At 38.9% G+C, this 13,954-nt stretch overlaps 1 protein-coding gene across 11 annotated transcripts in view; it reads left to right on the top strand.

Moving 5' to 3' along the window:
• Positions 1–13,954, top strand: part of LOC139445009 (membrane-associated guanylate kinase, WW and PDZ domain-containing protein 1-like) — a 158,212-nt gene that overhangs the window by 108,135 nt on the left and 36,123 nt on the right. For all 11 annotated transcript variants that reach the window (XM_071226062.1, XM_071226060.1, XM_071226065.1 and 8 more), the window contains one exon: positions 7,872–8,066. In XM_071226062.1, coding sequence (XP_071082163.1) covers positions 7,872–8,066 — 195 coding nt within the window. The remainder of the gene's footprint in view (positions 1–7,871; positions 8,067–13,954) is intronic.

Raw genomic sequence — 13,954 nt, 5'->3', positions numbered from 1 at the left:
TTACTTTGACAGACCTGTTGACTCTTGCAGTTTCTCTGTAGTTCCTACAGATTTCTGATAAAAAAACATGGACTACGAATCCAGGTGACAGATTTTCGTATTTTAAGAATATCATATAAATCAAGTTCTTAACTGATGAATTAATGATGCGTCTAATTTGGAACAAAATTCAGTAAATATCTGTGAACAAATGCATACAAAACTTCGCTGAATCAGTTTTCACATTGGTATCCATCAGTGTCTGTTTTACACCATCTTTGAACCAGGTGTGCAGCCCCTTGGAATGGCCAAACAAAAGTCTGCTGACTTTGATGTCAGCTAAGACTGAACTGTTAAACTGCATGTTTATATGCACAGCGATACAAGGATTCATACTCTAAGATCTGGCTGTATCTTACTTCCTCAAAGATGAAACAGTAATTAGATCTTTGTAACGTGTGTGAGGTCGACTACGCTGGCATGCTTGTAAAAATGACTACTGACAAATAGCTGGAACTACTGACAGATTCTCAGTAAACTACTCTAATACCAATTTAAGGGTAAACAGGTCTGCTTTGAACTTTCCTCATGTCATGATATCACTGAAATACTGTACAAGCTAAGTAATACCACACTCACTCATGCAGTCAGCAACAAGCCAGGTGGGCCTCTCCAGCAGACACAAGACACAAGTTAGCTACAATCAGTCTAACTCTGGCACCCTGGGCATGACCCCAGTGGATTCATTCCTGACATTTTTATTTCTTCATGCAAAGTTTCACCCAAGGTATGAATCCCAGAATAACCTGGGCATGGAGAATTCCTGCTTAATAGGTGATATTGATAGTGCCTATCTCCAATTTGGAGCCACAGGAGTTGTGTCCCTTTGATCACTCTGACGCTGAACGAGACTGAACTGATATCATGGTTATTATTTCATCATAAACATTATGATGGTTGATATGGGGGGAAGCAGGTGCGGGTGAAATCTGTTTTTGTGCACATATTAGAAAATATATTTGTTTGCACTTTGATGCACACACTCAATTATATAACATCTTGTGGGTTATACTTTACGACTAATCATAAATATTTTTATGTTTGATGGTTCTTTTAGTACGAAGGACATGAATGGCCTCATCTGCACTCATTTATTAATACTTTGTTGAATATTGAATAGCCATAAAACCTTCAGTGTCCGATTAACAAGGGATGTCTTCTATTATACCTGCCGATAAGCAGGGTGGATCTAGTGCCTTGTTATGTATGACAGTTTCTAATAGCAGTAAACAGTGCTGCTGCCTTTAAAGAGATTGAATTGTGCCTGTAAAAGCTGCCCCAGCCTATGAGCCTTGACAAGGTGTTTGTGTGTAGCTAGGCAACACAAACTGAGGCTGTGGATGTGTTACCATGGATGCAGACAAAAACATTTCAGGGGTCTGTTTTTCAATTTGGATCAATTCATTTTTGAGAGCATATATTTTTTGTCTCATCACATCTAAATTTGACAGAACTTTCCTCCTCCTGGGTATCTCTATGGGGATTGCTGTATAGGGGCAGTATTGCTCGGATGTTACTGGGATATTGGTTTGATAATGCAATAGTTCTGTGTATATTGTGTCAATAGAGCTGATATTGATGTAATATTGCTAAGATAAATACCGTATTCGACGATATAAGCGCCCAGGGCCCAGAATTTTATTTTGGTGAAGAAAAAAAAAAGAGTTGAAAGATAAAAATTTCTTGGTTTATACTGACAGTCTGAAATGCTTATATATGACAGATATATTCTTCCAGAATTTAATTTTCCATAATTAAGATTGCATTCAACACAGTGCATATTATATGCGAATAAATAAGTCTTGTGTAAACTGATCAATTGGTAGGGGTGCTAATTGGGATTTTTCACTAGCCAATACATTAGCAAATATCGGGGCGCTTATTACGTCCAATACGGTAACTGATTTTGCGATTGTATTTCAGAAATACTGCTGCGTTATAGATGTGATATATCAGCTTTCTTGTGTCATATGCAGTAATGCTTTGATATAGCTGTGATGTAGTTGTGATATAGCTGTGATATAGCTGCAATATGGCTTGGACACTGTGATATAGTTTTTATGTAGCTGTGATATATCTGTTATATACCATTGGTATTGTTGAACCCAGAAAATCAGTTGAAAGAACCAAATTCCCAGTGTGAATTACCCAGCACATGATCTCCAATGAAACTTGACACACAGTAGACTTGAACACAACGTGAATCTGCATTACATCTTAATCTCATACATGCTTAAAAGAGTCATCTAGGTACAGCCAAGAAATAATGTACCAAGTTAATAATATTATTCACAAAAATTTCACATTTCATCTTGGAAATCGACTCCCCTGTGGAGCCTCAACTGCCTTAACAAGCATAAATCACTCTGAATCCATAGTCCTGTGTATTGAATTACATCATAACACTTGTCAAGGCCTGTTTGCAAGGTCTTTGTTGGGAAAGAGTAGTCGGTGAAATCCAGACCTGTAAACTAGTTCAGCAATATGACCATGTTTCTAATCCTTGCAATGATAAGCAAGTGATTTGGGTCCCAGGCCAGCAGGTTATAATAACTGTCATTTGGGCAATCAACTCCTTCTTATATTGTGCTGGCGTTTTTCAAATTAAGCACCTGCTACGCCATCAAAGCAATGGCTATTTAATCTGTGATTGTTTGCAGAACACAGACTTTGTTAGGCCAGAAGGATATGATTACATGGAGTTGTGTGTGTATTAATTATGGATGGGTCGGACTTTTCCAGGTAAGCGGTATCTCGTTGGGAAGTGACTGCTCGTTTGGCTTGATAATGTAGGAGATAATTGGTGATGAAGCGGAGGGGGGTTATCTAACGGAGCCTTTCCCACAACAGTGTGTTGTTGTGCAGTCGGTCCGTCTCAGGGAGATACAGTGGGTAGTTTATGTGACGAGGTTCCCCGGTGAAAGGAGGTAGAATTTGGATGAGGACTAGGATGAACTTTGGGGTGGCTATCTTTTGTAAGTAAAAACATATCAAGTCTTTGAAAGGCATTTAGAAGTCATGCACATAAGGAAGAGAATTTAATTTATAGATGTCAACTTCTTTATTGTGTTCCTCATAATAAAGAAGTTGACATCCATAAATTCTCTTTCTTATGTAAAATATATTGTTTAAATTGTCTTAAAGCTGATGGTAAATGGTTAATATACTTCATATGTTATTTCAGCTCATCTTATCATATCTAGGGAACAGGTGTGAACACAAATAGGAGTTAAAGAGCATATTTAAAAATAAAAATGAAAGCAAATATCCATTCCTAAATTGTATTTACTATATGGATGAGATAATGTTATTTATTTACTATATTGATGAAATAATGTTATATATTTACTATATGATGAGATATTACAATATATTTACTATATGATGAGATAATATTATATTTAATATACGGATTAGATAATATTATATATTTACTATATGGATGAGATGTTATATATTACTATATGGATGAGATAGTGTTATATATTTACTATATGGATGAGATGTTATATATTACTATATGGATGAGATAATGTTATATATTTACTATATGGATGAGATAATGTTATATATTTACTATATGGATGAGATAGTGTTATATATTTACTATATGGATGAGATAATGTTATATATTTACTATATGGATGAGATAGTGTTATATATTTACTATATGGATGAGATGTTATATATTACTATATGGATGAGATAATGTTATATATTTACTATATGGATGAGATAATGTTATATATTTACTATATGGATGAGATAGTGTTATATATTTACTATATGGATGAGATAATGTTATATATTTACTATATGGATGAGATAGTGTTATCTATTTACTATATGGATGAGATAATGTTATCTATTTACTATATGGATGAGATAATGTTATCTATTTACTATATGGATGAGATAGTGTTAAATATTTACTATATGGATGAGATGTTATATTTTTACCTGCTTTTAAATAATATTCTAATTTGGTGAAGAATAATTTAGAATTTAACATCAGGTGAATTTGCATTTCACAAAGTTACATTGGACTTGATGGTTACATGTTAGGCTAATTTGCACTCACAGTCCATTGTCATTAAAAGGTGCTGATGTACATGGACTCGTCCTGTGGTAGATATGTGTACTATCAGGGAGGAATGTCATACAGCCATGTGTTAGTTGGGTGGGATGGATCAGTCATAACATGACGCCTGCCTTGTTATCCACCGACTTATCTAACTAATGTGAATCCGTATCTCTCGTTATCTTGCTGCACACTTGCACTGCCGACACAGGTTTACACAAGAAACACTGCACCTGATTTTGTAATTATTTATTTTTCAATGAATTAGCTTGTTTATAAAGAACATTTGGCTCTTCTTGGTCCTGGGATGGAGTCGTGTTCATGTATGTCGAAACTTGGCTACCCATTCTGTAGGATACTGCGGTCTACCTCTGAATTGTTGCTTGGAAACTCGGATAAAAAATCTTCAAAAACTTCAGAAATAATTCTGTGTGTGCAGGTGTACTGTGTATGTTGCTTCTATATGGGGCTGAGTAAACAGTGTTGAAGGGTGGCGTGTGGGTTCCAGGCAGTCGTAGCTGTGGATTCCTGGGGGAAATAGACCTCAGTGAGCCATACTGGTCGAGAGCTGTGTAACGAACCCGTGTGTCATTATGGCCTGACAATGTTGATCTTCTCTTGGGCTGTCGGTCACCGGTTTGCTTGCTCATTCATTTAACCGACTGACTCTGTGGTCTAGTGAATAGAGCGCCTGTCCAGATAGGGGAAAGTCTGTGGTTCGATCCCTGGCTACGTCATACCAAAAGACATTAAAAGTTGGTACTTGTTGTCACCCTGCCTGGCGATCAGCATTAAGTGGATAAAGCAAGGACTGGTCAGCTAGGTGTCTGTATACTGTGTCTGAGTGGGATATCCATGTTAAACTGCAGCATGGTATCTCTGGGCTAGCATTACAAAACAGGCTATATAACTGCAATAACCTTGAACGTGACTTTAAACCCCATTTTAACTCTCACTCACTCACTCAAGCACACTCACTCACTGTAATATAGTCCTGTTATGACTTTAAACTTGAAAGGTATACACAGACAGTGATTGTTCGTTTATTGACAGGTATTTCTTTGATGAAAGAAAAGCTACCACATATTCTGGTTACTTCTCTAGGGTCAGATTGTGTAGAAACATGAACCGTAGATCTTTCACTGGTAAGAACAATAAGGGACTGTTGGCAGTGTGGTGATGTTTTTGTTTCCGTGTTAACTGGTCGGCTGTGCACCTGTTAGGTGAAGACTGACAAGGGTATTTCTGGAGGCGGAATACCCACCAGCACGTAGGCTGTGTGTTTAATCTGGATGTTGTTAAAGTGTTGGCAGCAACTTGATGCTGTTTTCTGTCAATAAATAATACGCTAACTGGTCTCAGTTGTATAGGGCAAAGGGGAGTTATTCAACACGACTAGAAGATGTTATCTGTTGACCTGCTCTAGCTCGTACTTTTCTTTTCAAACAGTAAATATGTAAAAATAGATATTATGTCTATTGGTTCTGTATCACTGAATTGAAAGATAAATACCATCTTGTTAGGGAGTGTCCGTTTTATTTTACTTTGATACAACGATATCTATCTGAATACTTACGTAGATTTCCAAGTGTACTACACTTTATTAATTTGTTGCAAGATGAACATCCGAAAATTATTCATAATTTACCTAAATATATATTTCATATGTTCAAAGATAGAGATGATTATAATTTCATTTGTCCATGAGCTAAGTTTGAAATATAGCTGTTATCTATTTAATCACCGATAGTTTTTGGTCTGGTCTTGGATGGGTTGGGGATGGGGTGAGGTAACAGTCTATCTGTGCAACAAATTTGCACATAATGTATTTTTATTATTTTGGCCTATGGCCTTTATGGAAATAAACATATATCGATGGTTAATAAAAATGATTGACATATGCATGTTTTACCACTGTAGTGTATTTGAATAAGGCCCCAGTGTTTCATGATTTTGTCCGCAATTTGACTAAAATGAGGATTACATGGTTTGGACAACGGGTTTGCCAGTCCCAATCCCTTCTGATTATCTAAATGTTGTTCAGATGATCCAGGGCCAGGCTGTCATTGTCATGGTAGTCAGAGCTATGCCAACGTGAGAAACTCAGGACCATATCGGGTCATTAGGTTCTGATGCCATCCCGCATTAATCACAGGTTGGAATGAACACAGCGGTAATTACAGCCCATAATTCACTATGGAAGCTGACTTTGCAGAGCTGTTATTAAACAGAGGATAGGGGGTAATGACGTTTACAGTCATACTGGCCATAGTTCCAGTTATGGGGTGGGATTACTAATGGGGGTGTCACGATAAATCAAAATATCAATAAATTGCTTTTGATAAGCACTTAAAAGTCAATAAATCGATTGTTAAATCAGTTTCCGATCGATAGTATCAATTTCAGTTAAGAATATCGATAGTTTCAATTGTATTTACCATATCAATAAAATACATGCAATGCTGTTCAAATTTTTGTTTCTATTGATCACGAGTGGTAGTAATTTGCAAATGGTAATGCGGAAGTTTCTTTTTCTTAAATCATTAGGATAAAGAAAAAACAAATCAGTCATATCTCAAACTTTACTTTTATTTTGTTGTTATGGTTATCACATTCAAAGGAAACTTCAGTTCCAAGGTTTAATTCAGCTCTTAAATCCATCTATATTAATACACTGAAAACTTACGATATTTATCGCAATAGTTGCTTGCAATATCAATAGTTAGCGCAATAGTTTCTTTCAATATCAATAGTTAGCTCAATAGTGATTTCCAGACTAATAGTCACCCCTGATTACTAAGGATAAAGTTGGTTAGTTGGTTGGTTGGTTGTTTTACGCCTCACTCAGCAATATTCCAGCTATATGACGGCGGTCTGTGAATAATCAAGTCTGGACCAGACAATCCAGTGATTAATATCATGAGCATTGATCGACGCAATTGGGATCGATGACATGCATCAACCAAGTCAGCGAGCCTGACCACCCGATCCCGTTAGTCGCCTTTTACGACAAGCATAGTCACCTTTTACAGCAAGCATGGGTTGCTGAAGACCTATTCTACCCCGGCATCTTCACGGGTCACTACTGATAAAGAGATGAGGGAGCGTGTACTGTTGTGTTTCATGGATGGCTGTACTTGTTGGGGTAGCCTACTGGTAAAGGTGTTTGTTTAATGCACAGAGGTTCGATTCCTGAAATAAACACGTCTGAAAGCCCATATTGAATCTTTTTGGAAAATCAGAACTAGACTCCTTGCCTCGTACAGTTATGAACATCGAGTCTTTTGCTGATTCATCTATACCTGAAATAACGTACCGAATATGGATCAGTTATCTGAAAATTATCATTTAGAACAGAGGAGTGTTGTGAAAGATGTATTCTTTTATCTTTTCCAAAAATATACAAAGTGATTTGTTAATCCACCTTGCGAGTAGATAAGCCTCCTTAACTTTTGTTCCTGTGATAGAGAGATGAAAGACTTGTTTGTTAGAATTGTTTATTACCAATTTGCTGAGTGGTCTGAAACAGGTAGTTGATTGTACGGAGCCTGGGGCTGATTAGTGTTTATCTATATGATTGATGTGCTGTGTATGTCACTCAAGACAGCAGCACTTACACACATCATGTTAAATCTGGAAGGTTATTTTTGAAATGGGTAAATGTGATACACCCTTCGTTGATGATTGAGATATGTCATAAATACGTGTTATTCTGACACCTCGATTAAACCCAACTTTCTTCTTTCAACAGCTGATAGCCGCAAGCCGTTCTTCACAAAAAATCCCTCGGAACTGCAGGGTGATTTTATACGAACTTCCTTAGTGAAAAGTATCCGTGGATTTGGATTTACTATTATCGGAGGTGATCATGTGGACGAGGAATTCCTGCAGATAAAGAGTGTGGTTGAGAACGGTCCTGCTTACCTGGATGGGAAACTTCGGACAGGTGAGAATCTGATTTGTTTTCTGTTGTGAATGGAAGGTCTGGGGTTCAATCCCCAACAACATCATACCAAAAGACATTAAAAGATTGTACTTGTTGTTACCCTGTCTGGCGCTCAGCATTAAGGGGCTAAAACAAGGACTAGTCGGCTCGGAGTCAGTATACTATGTCTGAGTGGGGTATTCATGTTAAACTGCGGCATGGTATCAGTGAGCTAGCACTATAAATCAGCATCAGTCCGAACTAGTACAAGCAGCCACTTACACACACACGTACATGCACGTCGCTATGTAAGTGCAATAATCTTGGACGTGACGTTAAATCCCATTTCACCTCACCTTCTGTTGTGAAATTGGGTCTGAATATGATTATCATTAACAGATTAGAATATGTCTCTTAATCAGATGGGGATATCCATACTCAAACAGGCATGGTATCTCAGTGGTCTGGCACAATAAAACTTAAAACGGCATGGTACAAGCAGCCACACACACATGCATACACGTCACTATAAGAAGGCAATAATCTTGAACGTGACGTCGGCCCCCATTACCCCTTCCCTCACATCGGCATGGGCAGGTGTCAACTTGTTGCTCAGTACGGTTAGCCTGTCACACAGTCTGTGGACCATAAGATATTTTCCCTCCCCACACCAGCCCTTATTGTAAAACTATGTCCCTAAATGAAGTCTAGATTTTCCATAAGTTCTGAATCTCCCATTAGCCTACAGAGATATAGCTGGAAAGTTGCTGTCTGTTGTATAAATCAACATTCACTCTCTCTTGTATTTAAGATGAGCAAGGTAAGGTCAGCCTCCATGAGTCACAAAACAAACCATTATTGTGAATGATGGCAAATTGTCGACAAGCTTATTATCTGAGCTCCCTTTGTGTATTGTATCTACAATGCAAATTCCAGCAATGTAATAAAGATTAGGAAGATTAGGAACTCAGAGAGTTTAGTTATCATTTCTCCAGAACTTGCAATTTTTCTGACAGCCGTGGAGATGTGTAATTGAGTAATCACAGTTTACAGCAGTTAAGTGCAATCTTTGTTGGCCTATCACTGTACCTGATCTTGACTGTGTGGTGTTCAGCCTGGTACTACACACCCAGAGGGGATTCAGGCAGAGATGATGCTATCCTACCTACAGCTCTACAGATGCTGGCATATTGAGTCGGCGTTACACTCCATCCTCGGGCTCTTGCTTTTATCTCTCCTTTGCCCAGAGTCTAACAGGAACCTCCATCACTGATGCAATGAAATAAAAACATTTAAAAACACAGTGGCTGTCTGAGTGAGTTTATGGTAGTCTGTGGAAGTGTTTAGAGAAATAGCTCACTGTGTCCTGACCTAGTGATGTGACGGCCCATTTCTGGTGTCCCCCGCCGTGATATTGCTGGAATATGGCTAAAAGCAGCATAAAACCAAACTCACTCTCACTCACTCACTCACTCACTCACTCACTACTCCACTCCACTCCACTCCACTCCACTCCACTCCACTCCACTCCACTCCACTCCACTCCACTCCACCCCACCCCACCCCACACCACCCCACCCCACCCCACCCCACCCTCGTACTCCGTTCAGGTGGATCATTGCTCACAATGTCAGTCACTGGATTGTCTGGTCCAGACTTAATTATTTACAGGCTGCTTTCATACAGATGGAATGTTGCTGACATTAAAGGGTAACAATGCAGTGTACCAGGCACAGATTGTATAGTGCAAATTGGCTCAGACTGCTTGATATGGCTTTCACATCTGTGTTGGGGTTAAGGTAGGTTACCCACCTCCCCCTCTTGGATCCCCTTTACGAACATTATGGTTAAGTTTCCGTTCCGATCAAACACCCCTTCACGATCCTTAGGGTTGGGTGCCACTTGCCAATGAAACGCCCCTCTATGATCCTATCATGATACAATCAAGCCACCATGACATGGCTGTAACATGGCTGTAACAGTGGCTGTAACAATGGCTGTAACAATGGCTGTAACATGGCTGTAACCATGGCTGTGACATGGCTGTGACATGGCTGTAACATGGCTGTGATGTACCACTATATTCACTCGACTCCATCCTTCGTAACAGCAAGCACCAAGAGTTCTCAGAATAACCCTTGCAGATGCAGAAGGTTTGTCAGTGGTGTGTTTGCTTCTACACCCCAGCTAGCCTTGCTCCGTGGCTGTGTATGTCATGCAGGTTATTGTATCCAGCTAATTAGCAAGTCTAGATAGGCTAACAGTCGAGGTCTTTTAAAGGAACAGGATAGGTTTAAATTGATTAAATAATTGTTTCCCTAGAGACCATCATAAGACAAAGCTTTAATTTTCCATGCAATATGATCTATAATGTCTGAATCCTAATATTTATTTATTTAGACCAAAATATGTTAATAGATCAAATAACGCAGTTTCGGCAAGTAGACTGAAATGTTTTTAAAGTATTGGGGAGGGGAGGGGGGAGAGACAGGTTGCAAAGATTTAAAAAACATTATGATTGAAGCGTCATCTTCTATGCCCCTTACTCTGAAAGCTCTTCAAACATTTTTCAATTAGTGTAAGTTTTGACACATTCACTTGACCCTAACTATGAAGGTGAGGTGTGTAATTAAATCAAGGCTCCCCGTGTTCCGTGTTGAGATCAGCAGAGGATGCATATTGTGGAACAAGATTGAGCAAGTCAGGTACACTTTGCATGAGATGTACCTGGGGAGGATCAATTAGTGATAGGAGCACTTTCGTTGATAACACTGGACCAGAGTATACACTCAGGAGGGGGCACCTTGCCAGCTCTTGGAGCTGGGTACGGATGTCAGGCCAGTGTCAAGCCTTGCTCCAAGGCTGTACTGAAAGAAAAGTCCATGGATGGGTAGTAATTCTATGCTCCTAATAGGCAAGTCTAGATATATGGACAGTAAGGACTCCAGTCTCTTATAGGGAAAATTGTTCTTATTATTTACATGATCTAGAAATTATGATTTAAGCTAATAATTATTGCTTTAGAGACTTGTGCAAGTCAAGCCAGTCTTACACACGCACCTTTCACCATAGAGAGAGGTGTAGGTTTTTGACAGAGTCCATACATCCCGTAACATTGCACTGTGCTTCCATAATCATACAGTCTCAGAACAACAGCACGCTTTTTCAGCGCAATATTCAATGTTAGGTATCCATTGTATCCATGTGGGGAGTCAAACCTTGACTTTGGTGTGACCAGCAAATGCTTTAGCCACTAGACTACCACACAACGCCAAGAAGAAGTAAAGACTTAAGGCATAATACAGGCCTTACATGAGATAAGATCCGGGGTAGAATAGGTCTTCAGCGACCCATGCCTGCTGTAAAAGGCGACTATACTTGTCATAAGAGGCGACTAACAGGATCGGATGGTCAGGCTTGCTGACTTGGTTGATGCATAACATTGTATCCCAATTGTGTGGATCGATGCTCATGATGTCAATCACTGGATTGTCAAGTCCAGACTGATTATTTACAGACCGCCTTCATACAGCTGGAATATTGTTGAGTGCAGCATTAAACAACAAACAAACAAACAAACATAGATAAAAAGCAAGACATACTTTCATGCCCTGAAATGATGTACATGTTTTTGGATTGATTGAGATCTGGTCTTCAGTGTAATCCAAAAAACTCTATTTTTTATTAATCCATGTCTGTATGTGTTACATAAGAACTTACTTCAATCCCATCACCATGCATGTTACCTCTTCCTGAGAAGCTGCTGTATATATAGAGATAAGTGTTTCAGATCGGGTATTGCACCTCCTCTGATATAACCAGCCATGTGGAAAATATCATCTACAGCAAATCTTGTATTTCCTGTCATTATCAGTGGATGGTAATGCTTGTCTGGCTTTTCCTTTTCTCGAACCATAGAAAACACCACTTATCAGGAAGGTGTCCCTGTAACGGTCTAATCCAGTCTTAGATACCGGCAATTCAGTTTTTAACTATAGCTGAAAACTGATGCACTTAAGGTTTATGTGTTTGGTGCATTGATTTTGGCACTGCGTCTTTTCTCGTACATCATCTTTTTTTTACACCAGATTTGAGGATAAGAGATAATATGAAAAAGGTAGAGTATTTTTCACTAATGTTGTGTCTAGCCTGTGGCCAGTCTAGACTTCTAAAGTGAAAATGAAGAGATTTGCTGGGCTCCTTTCTATTTTATATTAAAAGACAGTTGAAAAAAGACAATCTTAAAATGGGTCCATTTCAGAGACTAAACCCTGGTCTAACCTTTATCAAACAAGTGATGTTGTCTGATAATTACTCTAATTAAACCTGCTGAGAGTTGAGTGTTGCATGTAGTTGTGAGGCAAGTTGAATGTCAAGGTGTGTTGACTGAACTTTCAGCACAAGGTTAATGTGTTGTAGGGCCTGTGTGAAGTGGGCACTAGCTGCTGACTCTATAGTCCTAGACATTTACATCGAACTGAACCTCTAGTCACAACCTCAAGCCTCGTAAAATCTATTCAGTCTAGTCTGCTGAGCTGATAAGGGTCCATAAAATAACATGGAATCTTCTGACAGATGTCAAGAGCTGAGTTCAGTTGGGTAGAAAAGGTTTTGACCCAAGCTGCTTAATCAAACAACTTCTAGGAATTATTTAACATGCTGAAATTTAAAAAAATATCTGGAATGGGAATAAGAAGTGTTTTATGAAAGATGATGAGTCGTGTGGGTGAGTTTTGGCTGATGCCGTTTTCAACAGTGACAGTGATGTCATGGCATGGTGGTTTTATGGGAGGAGAGCTCAAAGTGATGCAGGTCTTAGACATTTACCATGTTGTGAAACCCATCAGGGTCTGGTGCAGACAAACCATTATGAAGATGAATCTGGGCTTGAACTCAGGATCTTTGGATCCTGGTGTGAATAAGGGATGCAACAGTGATTGTTGGTGCCTGGTCTGTGATTGGACCACTCATGAACCAGGGAGTACAAGGGACATGTGTGATTGGTTGGTTATCAGTTGGTTATCAGTTGGTTATCAGGGTGCCGTTGTACAAAACAACCTTAGCACTACGACTGTCGCATGTCTATGTTAAGGAATGGTAGTAACGATCACCTTAGCGCTAAGATCACTTTGTACAACGGCACTCAGGTGGGTGTAGAGATGAGAACAAATTGGTTATTTTACTGACCGCCCACTTTGTAGTAAAACAAAGTATTCTTTATCTCCCCATCAATGTATTCACAGAATACAAACTATTTAACTCCACACCAATAAACACACAATAAACAGTGGAAGCTGCAGATTTGACAGTAGTGTCTTTAAGGTTAATGGCAGCATGTGATAGGTGTGTGTCAGCTTGTGGATATATGGGACTTGTTGATGGTGCTGAAGGTTTGTTTATATGGTCACTGTGTCTGCCAGGAATGGCTTTGATGCCACCTCTGCACTCTTCACCAGACAATTTAGACATCAAAGAAGCTATACTTTTACCAACTTTGACCTTTCAAACTGACTGATGCATATTTGCATGTGAAGGGGTATTCAAATCATTATTTCACATTTGCTATCACCCTACTGCCTTTGAGTAAGACTTGAGGTATCCTTTCATCTGTTGAAAAATGTATAAGTTAGAATATTTGAGCAAGGGAAATGTTCACTTGAATCACAGTGGGCTAAGTAGGACAAGAATATAAAATTATTTTGTAAAGTTTATTATTATGATTATTTTTAGAATTTATGATAATTTTATCATGGATGTATTTGTATTTTTGTTATTTCTTCTGCTGTGCTGGATTCCAGGTGTAGTGACACGACCCCGTGTCAGTGTCAATATTGTCATCAGACCGACACTGTAACAAACCAAGACTGATCCATTGTGAGGCCGAGCCAGGGGGGCGATTGTGTTAATTA

This window comes from Haliotis cracherodii, unplaced genomic scaffold, assembly GCF_022045235.1.
Source record: "Haliotis cracherodii isolate W230 unplaced genomic scaffold, xgHalCrac1.p SCAF_6, whole genome shotgun sequence".
NCBI classification, from domain to species: domain Eukaryota; kingdom Metazoa; phylum Mollusca; class Gastropoda; order Lepetellida; family Haliotidae; genus Haliotis; species Haliotis cracherodii.
Note: the sequence above shows the minus strand (reverse complement) of the source record. Positions and strands in the feature narration are given on the sequence as shown.